The sequence below is a fragment of the Mastigoproctus giganteus genome, chromosome 1, assembly GCF_048544385.1.
Source record: "Mastigoproctus giganteus isolate SK-2022 chromosome 1, ASM4854438v1, whole genome shotgun sequence".
NCBI lineage: Eukaryota > Metazoa > Arthropoda > Arachnida > Uropygi > Thelyphonidae > Mastigoproctus > Mastigoproctus giganteus.
Window position 1 is genome coordinate 254504518 of NC_143575.1, and position 21126 is coordinate 254525643.

Sequence of the window (21126 nt, forward strand, 5' to 3'; positions counted from 1 at the left end):
TTAAATGAGGCCGCCAGACCTGTATACAGTACTCAAGATGTGGCCTGACCATTGCCTTATACAAGGGAATAATCACCTCCTTATCCCTGCTAGAAAAATTTCTGTATATCATTGACAAGACACGGTGAGCTACTCTTGCAGCCCATCTGCACTGCTCAGAGAACTTCATATCTGCCTGCACAATTACCCCCAGGTCCTTTTCATTCTCTACCACTGTCAGTGTAGTACCACAGAGTTGATATGTTGCTCTGGGGTTGCTGTTTTCCATATGTAGTACTTTACATTTGCCATCTGGTCAAACTTTCCAGATCCTGTTGCAGCAGCATGGCATCAGTAGTGTCCTTAACAACCCTGCAGACCTTTGTATCGTTTGCAAACTTGGAAATTAAACTTGATACACAATCATCCATATCATTTATAAATACAGAAAACAATAATGGTCCCAACATTGAACCCTGACAGCCTCCACTAATAACATTAGTCCACGATGAGCGGTGTCCATTGATTACAACTCTGTATTTTCCCCCTCAACCACCCCTTTCTCCATAACAGCAATTTGCCTCTAATGCCACACTGCTCCAATTTGTACAGCAGTCTTCCATGAGCAACAGTATCAAAAGCCTTCCTAAGACCCAAAGTTATCCTAAATTATTCCCTGCATCCAGTTCTTTTGTGACTGCATCATAGTATCCAATCAAATTGGTCTCTTAACAAACCCATGCTGTGTTTGAGCTATAATTGAAGTCTTGTCTAGATGATCCTGCAGTGCTTCTCTAACCAGTGCCTCCATTAAGTTTCCTGGAACAGAAGTTAAACTCACAGGTCTATAATTACTTGTGTCAGCCTTTGATCCTCCTTTGTGAATTGGGGTCGGATTTGCACATCTCCAGTCTACCACCTGAGTCCTGGATACCACCCCTGAGTCCAAGGAAGTTCTCATAATTATGGCTAAGGGTTTACTTGCCTGCATGGCAACCCAAAGGTTGCGGGTTCGAATCCCGCCTCGAGCTTGGATCAGAGTACTGCAAAAATCTTGGGAGGTGCATTATGGCCATAGAAGCCGATGCACCAACAACTAACAAAAAAAAAAAAAATACTTCCTTTGCTGCCTCCTTTAATATAACTGGATAGATCCCATCCACCCCAGGTCCCTTCCTTTTGTTTATCTTCAACAATTTTTTTTCTCCACTTTACTCTGAGTTATTACAAGATTGTTTAGCTTACTGACAGAGTTGAAAACACATTTGGCATTCGCCTTGCTGAATATCTCCACTTTACTCTGAGTTATTACAAGATTGTTTAGCTTACTGACAGAGTTGAAAACACATTTGGCATTCGCCTTGCTGAATATCTCCTCATGTGTGAATGTCGATGCAAAATATTCATTTAACTTGTTAGCTACCTGAGCAGGATCATCAACAGTTGAACCATCGATATCAAGTGTACCAATCTTATTCATCCCCTTTCTTCTAGAGTTTAGATAAGTAAAGAACTCTTTGCTGTTTTTCTTTGCATCCTTTGCAAAGATTTCTCATAATCTGCCTTCGCCTGCCTAACCACCTTTGTAATTTGGTTACAGATCAACTTATATCTATCATAGGCTTCTGTGTCATGTGTTAATTTGTATGTATCCCATGTATGTTTCTTCTCTGCCATATGCCTCATTAGTTCATCTGACATCCTTTTAGGCCTAAACCTTGAACAATATTTCTTAGTTGGTATGTAAAGCCTAGTAGCTTTGAATGCTTCCCATTTTGCATTTGCTGTTGGTAACATCATCAGTTGGTCCCACTGTATAGAATTTAAATACTGTCTCAGTCCATCGTAGTTGCCTTTACAAAAGCAATAACCCTTCCCTTTACCCCTACTGGTAGTTACCTCTTTGAGTAAATCCCACTTCAGAACACTGTGATCACTGCCACCTAGTGGTTCATTTATCTGCAGATCTTAATGCATGAAGAATCACTACTGATAATCAAATCAAGAGTATTACTCCCTCTAGTTGCCTCCCGAACATGCTGGTGTAGAAAACAATCATCCAATAAATCCACAAAAGCCTTGCTAGTGTGTGAGTGACCAACCCACAAATTCCAGTCAATATCTGGGAAATTAAAATCCCCCATTATAAGACTCTCTGATTTACTGGCCCACTCTGTTTCCCTGTACAGTTTCTTATTATACTCATCAGAGTCATTAGGCCTATAGCACACTCCTACTCTCAATTTTGATCTCCCATTGCTTATGTCACACCAAACTGACTCGAAACTGCACCGTCCAGCGATGTCGACTGGCTTCGCTTTCTTGGATTTTAACTGTTTCTGAACTAATAGCATAACCCCTCCTGCCTTCCTATCCTGTTTATCCTTTCTGTACACATTGTATTCCCCAAATTCGAGTTCTGCATTCCTTATATCTGTGTGACACCACATCTCTGATATCCCTACAATATCTGCCTTTGATGTTGTCGCTTTCACCTCTGCCAGTGGCTACTGTTAATCTATTAGTTTTTGTATCCCCCCCCCCAAACTAGCAGTTTTCTCACCCACCTAACACTGCCCCGACAGCATCAGAAAATATTCTTGCATCCTTTCTATTTAAGTGTATCCCATCCCTGTAGAAGCAATCTCTCCTGTTAACAAGTACAGACCAGGCTGAAAAAAATTCTACCCCTTGAGCCTTGCACAAACTTTCCATGGCCGAATTGATCGACAAGGCTCTCATCATATACTCCCTCCTATCGTGTCTGGGCAGAATTGGAATTTCAAATTCACTTTCAAATTCACCCCTAATTCATGGCTTTTTTTTCAACAGTGACCTGTACTTGTTAAGTAATTCTGCCAGTCTCCTACTCTTAATATCATTAGTGTCAATGTGTACAACTATATCACCTTTTGTACTCTTAAAAGATATCTACTCTACAACATCATCAACCTTTGCCCCTGGCAGACATACCCTGGTCCTGTTCCACCTATCCTTTTTACAAAGTATGTTCCGCATTTCCCTGACTATAGAGTCACCAACAACTATTAGTTCCTGTGGAACCAGCGCATTCTGCCTTGGGGGTTGCCACTGTGTTGTGCGATGACCAAGTTCAAGCTCTAGCGTTGATGTGGGCAGCTGAGAACTTGATGGACCCCCTCAATTTAGATCCTATGAGGGCATCAACACTGTCCTTCAAGCTCTCATATAAGCCCATAACAACGCTGAGTTGTCGCCTGATTTCGTTACACTCCTTGCATCGCACGCGAACACACACAAAGACATCCCCCATGCCAATATCATGTCCCGTACCCGATTGCTCCACAAACATCGTACAAGCAGTGCATTTTAAAAGGCTGTGATTTATAGGGCAACTGCCCCCCTCAGTTCTCCTCTGGGCCACTGCACTCCCATTAGCTTGAGCCTTTTGCTTTGCTGCTCCGGTCTCAGTCATGATTTTGATTTAATTTCAGTACAAAATTATAACCCTAAACTTGTATCCCAACACGGTTATAACGCTATATATATATTTTTAAGTATCGAGTATTATCTGCAAGTTCCGTATATAACTTCCGTATCAAGTTATGTATTAATTAATTATGTTATGTTTGTAATCTAAGTCGTTATATGTATTTAGTTAAAAGTACAATTTAATTGACAACTATGTTTAACAAAATTAATAGATTTTACTGGTTAATTGATAATATTATATTATCAATTAACGTGTAATTGATAATATAATATTATCAATGTACTATCTATCAAGTAAGCTTACACTATCTAGTTCGGGATATAACCTTGTGTCATATAACAATGGCGGCAAGTTAGGAATGGTAAATCTACGGACACTTAAGTATTAATTAACTTCCAAATCTCGCCATCTCAAATCCGAATAAACTAAGGATCCTGACTAGGTCTATAAGCTACTTATAGAAAATAATTTTATGTAACAATTGGTCAATAAAGCGGCTAAATATGGCTAAAAAACCTCATTCAGCCGAGCTGCAACTTGTAGCATGTGGATTTGATACCCTTACCAATACTTTTATGCAATTACAAGGCCAAGTAAAGAATAAATGCACTAGATTAATCAGAAAATCACAAAATAATTCTATACTACTAAATTTAAATCAAAAGTTTTAGAAAAACAATAATTTCAAATCAATAAATAAGAAAATCCACTTAGTGGCTTTGAACATGTCTGACTCCCACTAGCCTCATCAGCAGATTTTGTAAGGAAGGGGAGGACAGAAGTTTACTAAACTCTAACAGGGAGCTAAATAATTTTGTAATAATGGAGAGCAAAGTGGAGAAATAATTGTTGAAGTTAAACTTAAAAAAGGTACCTGGGGTGGATGAAACCCATCCAGTTATATTGAAGGAGGCAGCAAGGGAAGTAAGCAAACTCTTACCATAATTATGAGATCATTCTTAGATTCAGAAGATGTCCCCATGGAGTCACTTTTTAAAGAAGCAATGCAGGCTCACCTAGACAAGGCTGCAGTAATAGTTCAAACACAGCATAGGTTTATTAATGGGAAGTCTTGTCTGCTTTTGAGACTGTTGCACATGGAAGACTGCTGTACAAATTGGAGCAGTATGGCATTAAGGGCAAGTTGCTGTAATGGATGAAGGGATGTTTGAGTGGGAGACTGCAGAGAGTGGTAATAAATGGACACTGCTCTACATGGACTAACGTTAGACCGGGGTTCGAGCCCGTGATCACCAAATACGGAGGATGCGGAAAGGTCGGGGAATGACCACCGCATATCCCCGGAGCAATATGGCGTTAGTTGCTAATGCTCCTAAAAACCAAATAACATAACAATAACATGGATTAACATAATTAGTAATAGAGATATGTGATGCAAGAAAGCAAGAGTGAGCTTATGTAGCATCAGCCAAAAAAAAAAAAAAAATTTACATCACCATTCCCTCTAAACGTTTGTCCAGTTCCTCCTTGAATTTATTTAAGCTATCAACTTCCACAACAACAGATGGAAGTTTGTTCCAGCAATCAACCACCTGCTGGCTAAAGGCAAATTTCCACACATCTATTCTACACGTCTTTCTCAATTTGAATTTATGACCACTTAGGTTCATAATCTGAGCAAGTGGAAGAATCCCATCTGAATTCAGCATTCTCATCCCATTAGTAGTGGAGTCCCCCAGGATTCGGTGCTGAGCCCATTGTTGTTTTGTGTATTTGTCCATGATATCGATGAAGGTATATCAGGCTTATTGTCCAAGTTTGCTGATGAGACAAAGGTTGGCAGGGTTATTAATGTCGGTAAAGATAGTATGCTACTGCAACAGGATCTAGAAAAATTAGGCAGATGAGCTGAGTTGGCAACTGAAGTTTAACATTGACAAATGCAAAGTACTCCATGTGGGTAGTAGTAACCCAAGAGAAATGTACCAACTGTGTGGTACTACATTTAAGAGGGGGAGAATGAAAAAAACCTGGGGTAATTGTGCAGTCAGATATGAAGTTCTCTGAGCAGTGCAGATGGGCTGCCAGAATAGGTCATGGAGAACAGGTATATAGAAATTTTGCCCTTTGGCAGTGGTATAAGGCAGTGGTCAGGCCACACTTTGAGTACTGCGTACAGGTCTGGAGGCCTAATTTTGGAAGGATATGAAGTTGCTAGAATGAGTACAGAGAAGGGCAACAAGATTGGTGAGAGGAACAGGGGGGGGGGGGTGCTCTCACCAAAAGAGGCTTAAGTTCTGTAAGTTACCAAGAGAGGCTTAAGTTGTACACCTCAATCTCAGGCATAAACTGAAATTTAGGAAAGCCAGTTGTAAAATAGATGTGCAGAAATTTGCCTTTAGCCAGCGGGTAGTATTGTTCGACAAACTTCTATCTGTCGTGGAAGTTGATAGCTTAAATAAATTCAAGACAGAACTAGACAAACATTTGGAGTGACCAGATGGGTGAAATGGAAATGTTTTTGGTTTTTTTTGGCTGATGCTGTATAAGCTTTTTTCTTGCATCATATTCTTCAACTAATGCTAACCTTTGTTTTATTAAATCTTTATTTGTTTTTTTTAGAATTGCAGAAGATCCATTCCAAAGTTATTCTTTGATAATAGATGGTGCTAGCCTGGTATTTGCCCTGAATGACTACTGTGGTTTATTTTATAAGATAGCCATACTCTGTACATCTGTGTTATGTTGTCGTTTGTCTCCTCTCCAGAAAGCAGATGTAAGTTATGTAGTTATGCTTGCTTAATATCACTCAGTACTCTGAATAAGTATAAGTATAAATTTATAACAACATGAAAGAATATTCTGTTCCACACAAAGAAGTGAAAATCAGTTTCTTGTGTGAAACAAAAAGTAGTACCAAATTTATTTGAACTCCACTGAAATTTGTAATAATATAATGCGTTCTAACTTAAAAGCTTACATGATAATGGTAACACTATTTTGAGATTTCTTAAATACAAACGTTTCGCCAGTTAGCTTTCATCAGTATACAAATGCATACCCATTTAATGTTGGGGATCTATTCCAGGAAATAGAAGTGCTAACTGAATCAGCACTATTTGGGGGTCATGATAGCGTAATCCCAATGGTGATGAAGAATAAGTAATTAATTACAATTCCTAACATCATGAATTATTTCTTACGACCAACATATTAGGGGATTATTGGATTACTTGAACAATATGTTATTTGTTATTGTTATGTTATTTGGTTTTTAGGAGCATAAATACATTTTGTATTGTCACATGAATAATAATAAAATAAAAATTAAATGTAATAAGTTAGCATACACTCCCGAATGTGAAAAACTTAGCAGCATTGAGAGAGAAGATCAGAGTTACTGGCAAGAAGATGGGCAGATTGTGATTTATCCTCCTTCTTGAAGCCAGCGGAGACAATCTTCAAAGATTGAGTGGTGATTTTTGAAGCTTCTCTTGGAGCAGATCACATCAACAAATTTTCGTGACATTGCTGTGGTCAAGATCTATGTTGTTTTCAGTGAAGAGATCCAGGGCATCCGATGAACTTGTTGAAGTCCTCTGTCAAAACCCCTCTTGTGGGATTTCTGGTGGATACATTGTCCTCATTAGACCGCTGCTTTCTTAACTTTACAAACTCTTTTCTGGTAAGGCTTGTCTAGTGAGATTGGAGTATCTCCTGTATGTTATCAGTGTCAACTTTGTCCATTCCTGGCTGGTTGGCAAGCTTGACAATGTCATTTAAAGCTGATGTTCTGTTTTCTTCAAATCTCCTGAAGTTGTGACATGTATCCACCCAGTTTCTTCTAGCTACTGTTCATACAGTTGTTTGTTTTGTTACTTCCTTCCAAGCCGCAGTGATGTTTTTTATACCCTTCATGTTGTTAAAGGACTTCCATAAATCCCTGATTAACTGCTTATCTTTACCATCTGCCCCCTTGACCAGTTCATCAAGGAGGAAATTTGCATCACAGGTAGTAGAGCATGAAATTTGAAATGAAATCTGATCCATTGCCTGAACCAGTGAAATCATGTTTGGTGGAAGTAACCCAATCTACAGGAAGTAAAGATCACCAAATTCTCAGAGTGGCCAGGGGCATTATCAGACACTCAACAATGTTCTGGGCTCCAGGAAATTTTTCTTGCAATAATACTGCACTGCTAGACAGAAACTGGAAATGAAACACTGCTGGAAGATGTCTCCTTTCAGCCAGGCTTTTTTTGTTGGACTTCTCGTTAACAAGCAGGTACTCCTTAGAATATTCTTTTATTGCTCATGGTTTCATTGAATGTTAGATAGGCATGGAGTTTGGCTTAAAATCCAAAAAAAATTTTCTGCGCAGTGTGAGATTAAAATAGGCTTTGGCAGTTTTAAACCCTGATGCATGCTTCATCTTCTCAGTTGATGAAGTGTATAATGGCATGTACTTCCAATAAAGGTGAGTTCCATCCACATTGAAGACAGGCTGAGGAGGGTAGTCACCAAGCCCAACGATTGCTGTGAATGTGTCAGGGAATTCTAGTGCTGCTTGGTAGTCAGCACTTTTATGCTGTGTAAGTTGCTGATGGGAAACGATGTCTATTATAAGTTTCTCAATCTACATAATTCAGCTGATTAAGTACCAGGAACAGGAAGTAACCGTGAGAACGAACATGGGAAACAAAGACTTTTTCACAATAGGTAATGGTGTCAGGCAGGGCTGTATTTTGTCACCTCACCTTTTTTAATCTTTATGCCGAAGATATCATGCTTGAAGCTTTGGAAGATTTAGACTGGCATCAAAATTGGAGGAGTGAAGATGAACAACCTTCCTTATGCAGATGACACTGTTCTAATTTGTAATTCTAAGGATCATATTAAAGAAACTCTGAGGAGAGTATATGAAACAAGTAAGAAAAAAAGATTGTTTCTGAATGTATGTAACACTAAAATTATGGTGATAATCTCGGTTCCAGTAAAGTGAAGGTTAATGGGCAAGATATCAAAGAAGTTGATGAATTTTATTACTTAGGGTCAAGAATAAATAAAAATAGTGGCTGCTCAAATGATGTAAAGAGACAACAGGCAATTGCTAAAACATTAGTCACTGATCTGATAAAATTATGGAGAGATCATGATTTGCCCCTAAAGATGAAACTGAGAATCATTGATTTGTTAATTTTTCCAGTTGCCACTTATGGATGTGAAGGATGGAATCTGAAAAGAGTTGACAGGAAGAAAATTGAGGCATTTGAAATGTGGTGTTATAGGAGAATACTGCGTATTTCTTACTTGGAGCGAAGAACAAATGAGTGGGTATTGAATAAAATTGGCAGGCCTAAAATTCTTCTTCATAGCATCAACAAAAGAAAACTCAAGTTTTTTGGTCATATAGTAAAAAGGGAAAACTTCCTGTTGAAGAATATAATGGAAGGAAAAACTGAGGGGAAGAGGTGCAGAGCAAGACCTGCAGCTAGGTGGAAGGATGTTATCAGTAAATTTCTGGGCATTACACTTTGCGATGCTGCTCATATAGCACATGATCGAAGCAGTTGGAGGAATTTGTTGATGGCTATAACATCTCAGGGAGCTGTGTGACTGGAAGAAGTAGTAGTTGCTGAGATGTTTGAACCTGCTGCATCAATCACGACTGACTCTAGATTGTTGTTGGTCCTAAGCCTTCTTCTTAAAGGTGGCTAAAGAATGCTCTTCGCCTTCTCCATGATGAAGAGCTGGCTCACAAGCATATGATGCTGATTCTGATCTTCCACTCATATGGTTAATAGTCATTCCATCATCTCCAGCAAATTGCTCGTGTCAGTTTTGTTGCACTCGCTGCAGTAGTGGACTTGGCAGAATTCTTTTTATCCTTTCAGCATTCTTTAGAAATTCTAGATGTGAAGCACAACCAATGGTGGACATTGGTTGTGCTTTGGGCCTAGTGATGTCTTCCTTTGCTTTTTTTGCAGCAGATCCAGCACAATCATCTTGCATGCCTTTTGTCAGCCATTATGAGTTAAAACTATTTGCAGAAAACAAAATAAATGGCTGAAAGAGAGGCCATGGTAGAATAAAGAAAACACTTTGGTTAGCATACTTCAGCTAGTGAGTATTAGCATGTTGACTGAGTCTGCCACACTAGCTGTCATTGGCTGAGAGCGTACAATAGTACTCAGTGCTGTGATGGATTGATGATGATACAGTCTATAAAAATTGTGTATATGATTTTTTTAGAAAAATGCTTTCAAGACAAATAGCACTATAATGAATCAGCACTGCATAGAATGTAATGGATTCTCCGTGATAATACAGGGATTCTCATTATCAATTAGAAAATCTTAGCTTTGGACTTCCCTCACAAATTACAGGTTAGGTATCTTTGTATTGGCATTTTTCCCTCCAGTGTGCTATCACCGACTCTTAGTTATATGAAAATGTCTTAGACTAATAATATTTTAGGGCGGAAAGCCTCACTTCACTTGAACAATACCTCAAATAAGTATTGCTTCTCCATTAGAGAAGACTACTGTTTCTTATTTTCAATTTGAAGCATAAGGAGGGGAACTCATTGCAAAGGACTTCACAATATGATATGTTACAATAATAATGCCAATTTTACAAACTTCAGTTTGTCTAAAAAATTTAATTATGTAGTAATGATGCAAATGCACTAACTAACATCATAGGGAACTTCTTAGTTTTTATCTAATATATGCACAATTAATAAAATGTGATATACTTAATATCTTGTGGCTTATCTTTCACATACCTTCAAAAGCCCAATCCAAATCAAATGGCAATCTCAAAGGTATAAATGATGTGTGTAAAAGATAGCTCTCATTCATTTCTACTATCATGCAATGAAATAATCTGCACACTGAGAGAAATCATGTTGTTTCTAGGTATATTGTGTCTGGCAGCATCTTTTGGTCTAGGTCGGGGAGATTTTGCCACTTGTCTAACTATCTGGTCTTGACTGGAAAAATTAAGATTATGAAGAACTACATATTATTCCAGGAAAAATCAATGTGAAGTCAGTCAAACAGTGTCCTGTTCTCAAACTGAACTGAAAGATGTCACTCAAACAGCACTCCTAGAAGCTGTCAACCACTTTAGTATCTTTATTCCGATTATGTGCTGGCAAGTAGGAAAAACTCCCTGTGGCCATCATTTATGCAGAGAAGACTGTGGTTGCAGGACTATGTATGTGTAGTTGGTACGGATGTTTGCATTTGCTGGTATATGAACATAAAATTTTAACTTTCTATCAGCTTACATTATAATTTTAATTTCATATCATATCGTTTATAATGTCTTTTAGAATAAATTGCATACACACGCACATGCATGTGGTGGAGTCCATTCGTAGATGAAAGGATGGTATTCTATAACTAGTTATAGAATAGGATAGTTTTGATTAAAAAACAGTGCCATCTGCTAAGAAGAAAAAGAAAAATATGGATAGTGTTGTAGATAATCATAGAGGAAGCTGATTTTTTTTTTGCAGAATAGGCAACAGAATTGAGTTTTTTTTTTTTTTTGGTTTTTTTTTTTTTTTTTTTTTTTTTTTTGAGAATTGACTGGTCAAAGTTAACTAATTCCCCATGTTTCATTGGAGATTGACATGGTAAAGAAAATCATTGGGCCAGAGTTCATTCCTTGTGCATTGCACAAATTATTTAAATAATAAGCCTTTCTATATATAAGCCTCATTGAGTGCTTGACTTTTGGTACAAATACTCTATGCACAATGCCACTGATAGCAGAAATAAATTAACATTGTTTACACTCATGATTTTGACCTGTGTGCCTTCTTCAGTTGGGGAGGTGTGGTATTGTTGTAGTTTTTCTCTACAGGCCTTGAAGCTTTGTTTCCAGGTCTTACTGGAACTGTGTTTCGTCACTGGTTAATATTTGTTTTAAAGCATTATTTTATTTATCTCATTTCCTTTAAAAGGCCAGACAGTTTTTCACAGAAATTTTCTTCTTATTAAAATTATTGTAGAATGAGTGTTTCTTTATCTAAATTTAATTTTTCAGCTATCATTTTCACAGCTAATTATCTATCTGAATGAACCAAAGAGTGGATAACCACTTCATGAATCAACATCACAGACATCTTCTCTGCCTTTTGAGTCATTCAAAAACTGTTGTTCTTGATCCTTATAATCTTCTTTTAATGTATCAGATGTAAGCCGACCAGGCTAGCCGGGTGGGTAAAGCGCCTGCCTGGCAACCCAAAGATCACGGGTTCGAATCCCACCTCGGGCTTGGATCAAAGTACTCCAAAAAACCTTGGGAGGTGCACCATGGCCACAGAAGCCAATGTGCCAATAACTACCAAAAAAAAAAAAAAAAAAAAGTATCAGATGTACTTGCAAATTTAATAAAGTTTGGCATTAATTTATTGATTAAAATAATGTTCAGTCATTTTTATGCCAGCCCACACACAAACACACGTTATATTCACCATGGCAGATTGCACATGATGGGCCAGAAAACCTTGAAAAACCTTGAAAGTACTGTTGCAAGTGAAATGTACGCTAGTGACCTTGTTGTGATTGCTTCTCCATAAGCCATTCAGTTTTGATTGTGCGTGTGTGTGTGTGTGTGTGTGTGTGTGTGTGTGTGTGTGTGTGTGTGTGTGTGTGTGTGTGTGTGTGTGTGTGTGTGTGTGTGTGTGTGTGGGTGGAAAATTAAGCTTATGGTGACATTTTGAATTATCCACCATTAGCTCCTTATGCATTGTGAAACTATGGTAAAAGTTACAATATCACTTACGGGATCAAAGGGTTGCCAGATATTAGAATATTATACCTAATGTGTACTTAGCATCCTCACTAACTATTTAATTTATCATATTGATAACACTGGATTGAGTTGTATATATTCTTCAGTAATGAGAGCCAAGAAGGCTGGAGCACATATTATCAGAGTTGTATAGATTTTAGGAAGCTCCAATCATTTTGTAGTAGCTAAATCTGTACTTACATTATGCTGCTGGGCTGATAGTAATCCTTGGTATAGCACTTATATAATACTTAAAGATATTATAAATATTATGGTACTTGCCATGACATCACTATTTGATATCACTATCTTTACTGTTCACTTACATAAGCTTACTCTGTAAATATTGGTGTCTGGCCTACTGGTTATCAGAAAAAATTAACTTTATTTCTTATCCACACTTCACATGTCACTAGCCAATACTGCCACTTTTACCGTAGCTGACACATTAGATATCCTACTTGTATTCCCTCCCCAGCTCTCTCACTCTGAATATTGTCAGAGAATCTCTGTGCAGCTTCTGAGCTTTCTTGAACATCTGCTGACTGTTTGCATGCTTGGTACGTTCTTTTCATTTCTGAAGAAAATTGTAGTGCAAAATATGCAACTGCATTATAACATGACTGACTTTCAGCCTTTTCAGTCAGTTTCCAGTTAATAGAGTATTCTGGATCATTCAATGCCAGATATTGCAGCTTTTGCTGTATTCCTAACTTCTTGACAGTTCCTGCTGCTCCTCCCCACCTGGTGCCTCCGTAGCCAGGTGGACAGGAGCAGCAGTGCGTAGCACACTCTTCTTGATCAGACTGGGGTTCGAGCCCGTGACCACCAAATACGGAGGATGCGGAAAGGTTAGGGAATGACCACCGCATATCCCCGAAGCAATATGGCCTTAGTTGCTAATGCTCCTAAAACCAAAATAACATATACAGTGGACTCCTTCCAGTCCATCTGATGGAGTTAAGATTATTTTATGGCTAATGGACCAGACACTGTCTAATGTCTGAGCTACTATCAAATCTGTTTTGAAGCTGTACTTTTCAAAATTTAGAGGATGCCAGACCTCACCATGATATTCATTATAATTTTAAAGGATATCACTCATACTTCATGATAATAGTGATAGGAAAATGCCAGAAATTTTTATTTGGATTACAAACATAGTTTTGTCAGTCCCAGGCCTAACATTAACCCTTCAGCCATTCTACGTTTTGTGAATTTTTATGATCGGCAACCTTTGTATAGGTGCCATATCTACCCCACTTATATTAATGTACACCCGGGTTGATCATGGCAAGTACCATAATATTTATAATATCTTTAAGTATTATATAAGGGCTATACCAAGGATTACTATCAGCCCAGCAGCATAGTGTAAGTACAGATTTAGCTACTACAAAATGATTGGCTGTTCCTAAAATTCTGTACAACTGTGATAATATGTGCGACATGAATATACTTTCGAATGACAGCCTAGTTAGACGTTGAGATGTGCTCCAGCCTTCTTCACTCTCATTACTGAAGAATATATACAACTCACCTCAGGAACCAAATGTGTGCGTGTGTATTTAGATTTGCTAAAGACAGCTGAAGATATATCAGATTTTGTAAACAAACGAATTTATTTCAAGCCGTGGTGCACATTTTTGATACAGAAAAATAACTTTTGTTACTGACAGTATCATTTCCATAGAGAAATGGTCACTAGATCTCTACAGCTAGAATTCAGGAGGAATGCAGAACACCAAATACTTTTTTTTTTTTTTTAGCATCTAACACTATACAACCAACTATGGTGATCTACTGTTAAATATTAATAAAATTTTGATTCTAAATTATAATGTATTTCATGTAAGTTAGATAAAAACATTATAGAATTTTACAAAATTTTCCACAAAGTGAAATACATTATTTTCCTGAAAGTAGTCAGACAACTGCTTGTTTTAAAGAACCTTTTATTTATTGATACTTTATTTAATAACATATTGGCCCACCTTTTGCCATAATTACACATTATGCTCTCAGAGTCTACCAATGAAGATACAGTGTGCATCCTTGTTGGTAGACTCCAAATCAATTTTTGATAACAAAAAAATGTATTTTGACTCATTCCTCCTTCAATGCAATTGTAAATTCAATTACTGATTGTGAATGTGTTCCCTTGACCCAACGCCAGTGTTCCATTTCATCCCAAAGGTATTCATTGGGATTAAGGTCTAGGCTCTGGAAGGGCCTATGAAACTTTTGTAAACCCATGTCTTTAAGTCATTGCAAGCTATTCAGTATGACATGTCTTATTGCTTGTCAAGCAATCAATCAGAATCTGTTTTATTGCCTATTGTTATGCAGCTATACATAAGTAGTTTGTCACAGGTGAAAGATATATGTCAAGTTGAGTTACAAAACTAACACAAGTGCAGTCCGAGGAAGTCATCACAACAAAAATACCTCAAGTACAAAGTAAAACAGAATGGTCTGCCCTGACAGATCATGCTGGGACAATTGATACATGCATTTACAAATTCAAATTAACATTAAAAAACTTAACAAAAGCTATATAAAACTGGTTTAAAAAAAAACATGTAATGATCTATATATTTCACAATAAATAGAAAAACATAGCAATAAATGACATTTTCAATAGAAGCAACTGGAATAGAAAACTTAACAATATAACAAAACATGTAGGCTCTGTTGTGATAACCTTAATAGGCTATAAACCATTAATATTTAATGGGAAAATTCAACAATAACAAATTTGGTAAAATTTAGCTCAAACTTACATAAGCAATCAATATACGTGCTAAGCATAAAAACACAAAACAATTTTATAGACCCAGTTGAGAGAAAGCAACATCTAAATCAATTCTTTGTTCGTAGTAGTCACAATAACATAGAGACATTTACATAGATTTGTTAAACTCTATGCATTATTGAATTAAAATAATTCACTCCCATAGATTAAAATGAGACAGTTGAAAAGACCATTTTAGGAGACTAGACAAAAATTCTTACATTTACAGGCTTAAAGCCAGCTTTTCATATAGGAAATATCGCTAAGTCTGACAAAATCTTGAGGAAGGTCGACATTAAACAGTATTTACAGATGAAGGGAAAAGGCAGCCGTTAAACAAGTGCCAAAGCACCCCTTGTCAAAATAAGTATGACATGTCATACTTGCTTTGGAAAACAGAAAAGGGTCCTCCCATACTGCCACAGTGTAGGAGGAGGAGGAGTAGAATTGTCCAGAATGTCAGTGTACCACATGGCATTCATTATTTATAGAATAAAAACCAACTTTCCAATTCCAAACCACTAGAAACAATCCCAGATGGTTGTAGCAGTCCTGCCAGATTTCACAGTTAGGATGATACACTCTTGCTGAATAATGTTGGTTAGACATTTTCCAGACCTTTACATAGCTCTCAGATCAGAATATCTCTAATTATGATGGGTTGTGCAAGTTGACACTGAACATTGCATCCTGTGATGTTTGATTTACAATCTCTTTTGTAAAATCCAATGCTATGGAACTTCCTACATATCATCCTTGAATTAATATCAACTGGCAGTTCAGGACGACCACAGGTCATCCTGAACTGCCGGTTGACAGTATTCAATTTGAACTGATGTGATCAACGTACCACTCTTTAAAGAAATCTCCATCTAGTCTCTTTTCATTCATTTCTCTGGCATAACTGAAAATTTTCTAACTGATGCCATTATGTTTCCATAACTTTAAACATAATTGTGATTACATCAGCTGCATAAATCGAAAGTGTTACAGTTTTAAATGGCATGACCAAATTTATTGCTGATATGTCATCCAATGGTGACTCACTTGGAAGTCCTTGACCCATTTGTTGCATTTCATTAATCTGCAGTAGCATTCATGCCCTTTTGAAGTGAAAGCTATTGCTTTTTACACCTATTCCCATTGCACAAATGGCAGGTTTGGTTCATTTTTCCCAAATCCCAAAGGCATGTGGATACTTTTGGCAATATAATGTATATTAAATTAAGATTTTATTCAACCATGTTTATATATATTAACAATGTGAATAATAAAACCTTTGAGCATAATTTTTTGTATAACTTCTTTTTTTTTTTTTTTTTTTTTCAGATTGTTAGGTTAATGAAATTCTCTCATCGGAGACCCATTACAGCAGCAATTGGAGATGGTGCCAATGATGTCAGCATGATCCAGGAAGCTCATGTTGGATTAGGTAGTCTATGTAATTCTTAAAAGTTTAAAAATTAAACAAAGTTTAATTTGTTCCAGTCAATAAATTACATCATGCAAAGCTTAAGAAATTTAAATAGTATGCAACAAAGCCTCGATTAGTATGAATTTGAATAGTAGGAAATTCGATTTAGTACAAAAATTATAATATGATACCAGGCCGTATTTAATGAGTCACAATTTGGCTGGTACTAACTTTTATTCCAAATGGCACCAAAAATTCACATTGGTTATCAGTGACTCACACCACATTGCACCACTAAACACCCACTCATCAGTCTGCCTCTGCCTATCGTTGTGAAGATGTGCTGCAGCTTGTTATGTGACTCACACTGCAGTGCACCAAGCCGCCACCAACCCAACACTCGTTGGTCAGTCTGCATGTGGATATTGTCGTGTGAAGATGTGCTGTAGCTTCTTATCCTATATACGTGTACAGTACTGTATTATAATTTAAATTTTGATAAACTGCCCCTAGGAAATATGGAAAAATGGAAGAATACTTGTAGTGCAAATAATGCAAGCACAAAAAAGAGGAGGCTTGCTATTACATTAGAAAAAAAATTTTATGTAATAAAATGACATGCATGAGGCAATAGCAATTCTAAAATAGGCCGAGACATTGGAATACATGAATCTATGGTATGTTGCATTATAAAACATGTGGATGAAATAAAAGAAAAAGGTAAAGTTGCATCAGCTTTTTGTGGCTTGCAAACAAAAACTAGGAATAGAAGCGTTACAGTTATAGAAATGGAGCATCTCTTATCTGTGTGGGTGGAAGACTGCCAAAAGCATATTCCTCTTAGCAAAGCAGCAATTCAACCAAACGTTTTGAGTCTCTTTATGGCAGTGAAAGAAGATAGAGATCATTCAGAAATTGGAGAAACTTTTATTGCTTGCAATAAAATGGTTTGACCATTTTAGAAATCAAATTCAATTGCATAATGTTAAAATTACTGGTGAGTGCCATATCATATAAAGAAGCTGCAGCTAAATATTCCAATATGTTGAAGAAAATAGTGGAGTAAGGTGGATACACAGACCAACATATTTTTAATGTTGATGAAACTGGATTATTTTGGAAAAGAATGCCTTCCAGAAATTATATTTCCAATAAAGAAAAAAATCAACCTGGATGTAAAGTGGCTAAGGATCATTTAACACTTTTATTGGTAGGCAATGCAGAGGAGATTTCAAATTGAAATCAATGCTTGTTTATCATTTATCGAATGCTTGTGCTCTTAGAGGCTACAATTAGCAATCGTTTCCAGTATTTGATGTTCAAATAAGAAAGCATGTGTGAACAAAAGCTATTTTTTGAAGGCTGGTTTTCAAAATATTTTTGTCCAGCTGTTAAAAATTATTGCAAGAATAACAATATTGCATTTAAAGTATTATTGATTTTAGCTAACGCCCCCCTCATTCAACTACACTTGGTACATTGTGTGAGAATGTAAAGGTCATTATTTTACCAGCAAACACAACATCTTTATTGAAGCCCATGGACCAATGAATAATCGCAACATTTACTACCTAAGAGAAATTTTTTTTAGTAGAGGCATGTGATGCAAGAAAGCAAGCTTATATAACATCAGCCAAAAAAAAAAAAAAAAAAAAAAACCCCCTTCCCATTTCACCCATCCATTGACTCCAGATGTTTGTCTAGTTCTTCCTTGAATTTATTTAAGCATTCAACTTCTGCAACGACAGATGGAAGTTTGTTCCAGCAATCAACCACCCGCTGGCTAAAGGCAAATTTCTGCACATCTGTTCTACAGGTATAAGGTATGTTAGTGTCAAACGGCACCTGGGATTTCTCCCATTTCCACGTGTGTTTCGCTGTATCAAGGACACAGCCCACACACACTATCAAGTCAGAGACTTGAAAGTGTGTGGGCTGTGTCTGTGCAGTGTGATATGTTGTGCCCATTGTTTATCCGGCTTATTGGCCACCAGGCCCCTAGTGGGGCATAACATTGCCCATACCCTGCCACGTGGAGGCTAGCCGGGTGTATCCAGTATCACAACAAATTGCTCTGGCAGATCCTACCACCTAGTTTCCTGGGATTTCAGTGGCTAGGACCTATTTAAAAAAAAAAAAAAAAAAAATTATACATTTGACATTAATGCTTAATGGGATTGCTGTTAGGAAATCGCTGATTGGGGTTGAAGACTAAAGAGATGAGGTAAAGGCCAAATAGGTCGGGCAAAATTTGGATGTTATTAAATTTAGACATGTGAGGCTATCCGCTAGATAAAAGCTAATAGTGTTAGTTGTCTTAGAGATTTACACAAAACCGGTAGAATTTAGACGTTGATTATAATTTGGCGGCATTGTTAAGGGTGTACCCAGTCGATTTAGTGAGGGGGGGAAACAGGCAGAAGAATAGGGACGATAAAGAATACACTTAAATAGAAAGGGTGCAAGAATTTTTGCTGATGCTGTCGAGGCAGAGTTAGGTTGGTCGGAAAACTGCTAGTTGGGGGGGGGATACAAGGAGTAATAGATTAACAGTAGCCACTGGCAGAGGTGGAAGTGATTCTTGCACTGCTTCTATTGAAATGAGCAGAAGCCTGAAAAACAAGATGCAGGATATTTCAGAGACTGCTGGGAGTCATTGCGGTACAAGTAAACACATGGGTTGTGTTAGGGTAGCCAAGAATAGAAACAGGTGCATGTATACCAGCGTGTACACCAATGCTAGGAGTTTGGTAAATAAATTTGATGAATTTGAGGTATTGCTCAAAACATCAAAGGCAGATATTGTTGGGATATCAGAGACATGGTGTCACACAGATATAAGGAATGCGGAACTGGAATTTGGGGAATACAATGTGTATAGAAAGGATAGACAGGACAGGAGGGGAGGAGGGGTTATGCTATTAGTTAAGAAACACAAAGTCCAAGGAAGTGAAGCCAGTCGACATCGATGGACAGGGCAGTGTCGAGTCAGTTTGGTGTGAGGCCTCCAGACCTGTATACAGTAAGCATAGGGAAATCAAAATTGAGAGTAGGAGTGTGCTATAGGCCTAATGACTCTGATGAGTATAATAAGATATTGTACAGGGAAATAGAGTGGACCAGTAAATCAGAGAGTCTTATAATAGGGGATTTTAATTTCCCAGATATTGACTGGAATTTGTGGATTGGTCACTCGCACACTAGCAAGGCTTTTGTGGATTTATTGGATGATTGTTTTCTACATCAGCATGTTCGTGAGGCAACAAGAGGGAGCAATACTCTAGATCTGATTATCAGTAGTGATTCTTCATGCATTAAGAATCTGCAGATAAATGAACCACTAGGTGGCAGTGATCACAATGTGTTGAAGTGGGATTTACTCAAAGAGGTAACTACCATCAGAGGTAAAGGTAAGGGTTTTTGTTTTCGTAAAGGCGACTATGATGGTCTGAGACAGTATTTAAATTCTATACAGTGGGACCAACTGATGATGTTACCAACAGCAAACTCAAAATGGGAAGCATTCAAGGAACTAATCTTGGAGGCTACCAGGCTTTACATACCAACTAAGAAATATTGTTCAAGGTTTAGGCCTAAATGGTTGTCAGATGAACTAATGAGACATGTGGCAGAGAAGAAAAATGCATGGGATACATACAAATTAATGGGTGACATGGAAGCCTATGATAGATATAAGTTGGTCTGTAACCAAGTCACAAAGGAGATTAGGCAGCCAAAGGCAGACTACGCAAAATCCGTGGCAAAGGATGCAAAGAAAAACAGAAAAGAGTTCTTTATCTATTTAAACTCAAGAAGGAAAGGGATGAATCAGATTGGTCCACTGGATATTGATGGTTCAACAGTTGAGGATCCTGCTCAGGTGGCTAACAATCTAAACGAGTATTTTGCATCTACATTCACGCATGAGGAGTTATTCAGGAAGGAGAATGATGTAGGTAAAGTAAATATTGGCAGTGAGCTGGATGATTTTGTAATAACTGAGAGGAAAGTGGAGGAGAGATTGTTGAGGATAAACATAAAAAAGGCACCTGGGGTGGATGGGATCTATCCAGTTATATTAAAGGAGGCAGCAAAGGAAGTAAGCAAACCCCTAGCCATAATTATGAGAGCTTCTTTGGACTCAGGGGAGGTACCCATAGACTGGAGATGTGCAAATGTAACCCCAATTCACAAAGGAGGATCAAAGGCTGACACAAGTAATTATAGACCTGTTAGTTTAACTTCTGTTCCAGGTAAATTAATGGAGGCATTGGTTAAAGAAGCACTGCAGGATCATCTAGACAAGAATTCAGTTATAGCTCAGACACAGCATGGTTTTGTTAAGGGCAGGTCTTGCCTGACCAATTTGATTGGATACTATGATGTAGTCACAAAAGAACTGGATGCAGGGAATAACTTTGATATTATATATTTGGATCTTAGAAAGGCTTTTGATACTGTTGCACATGGAAGACTGCTGCACAAATTGGAGCAGTGTGGCATTGGAGGCAAATTTATTTTATTAAATTGCTGCTATGGATAAGGGGATGGTTGAGTGGCAGAAGACAGAGAGTGGTAATCAATGGACACTGCTCAACGTGGACTAATGTTATTAGTGGAGTTCCTCAGGGTTCAGTGTTGGGTCCGTTGTTGTTTTCGGTGTTTATGAATGATATTGATGATGGGATATCAAGTTTA

The 21126-nt window shown here is 37.5% G+C and overlaps 1 protein-coding gene across 1 annotated transcript in view; it reads left to right on the forward strand.

Moving 5' to 3' along the window:
* Positions 1-21126, forward strand: part of LOC150091794 (phospholipid-transporting ATPase IF-like) — a 438958-nt gene that overhangs the window by 294892 nt on the left and 122940 nt on the right. Inside the window, exons 19-20 of the mRNA XM_090369752.1 lie at positions 6035-6188; positions 16344-16446. Coding sequence (XP_090225878.1) covers positions 6035-6188; positions 16344-16446 — 257 coding nt within the window. The remainder of the gene's footprint in view (positions 1-6034; positions 6189-16343; positions 16447-21126) is intronic.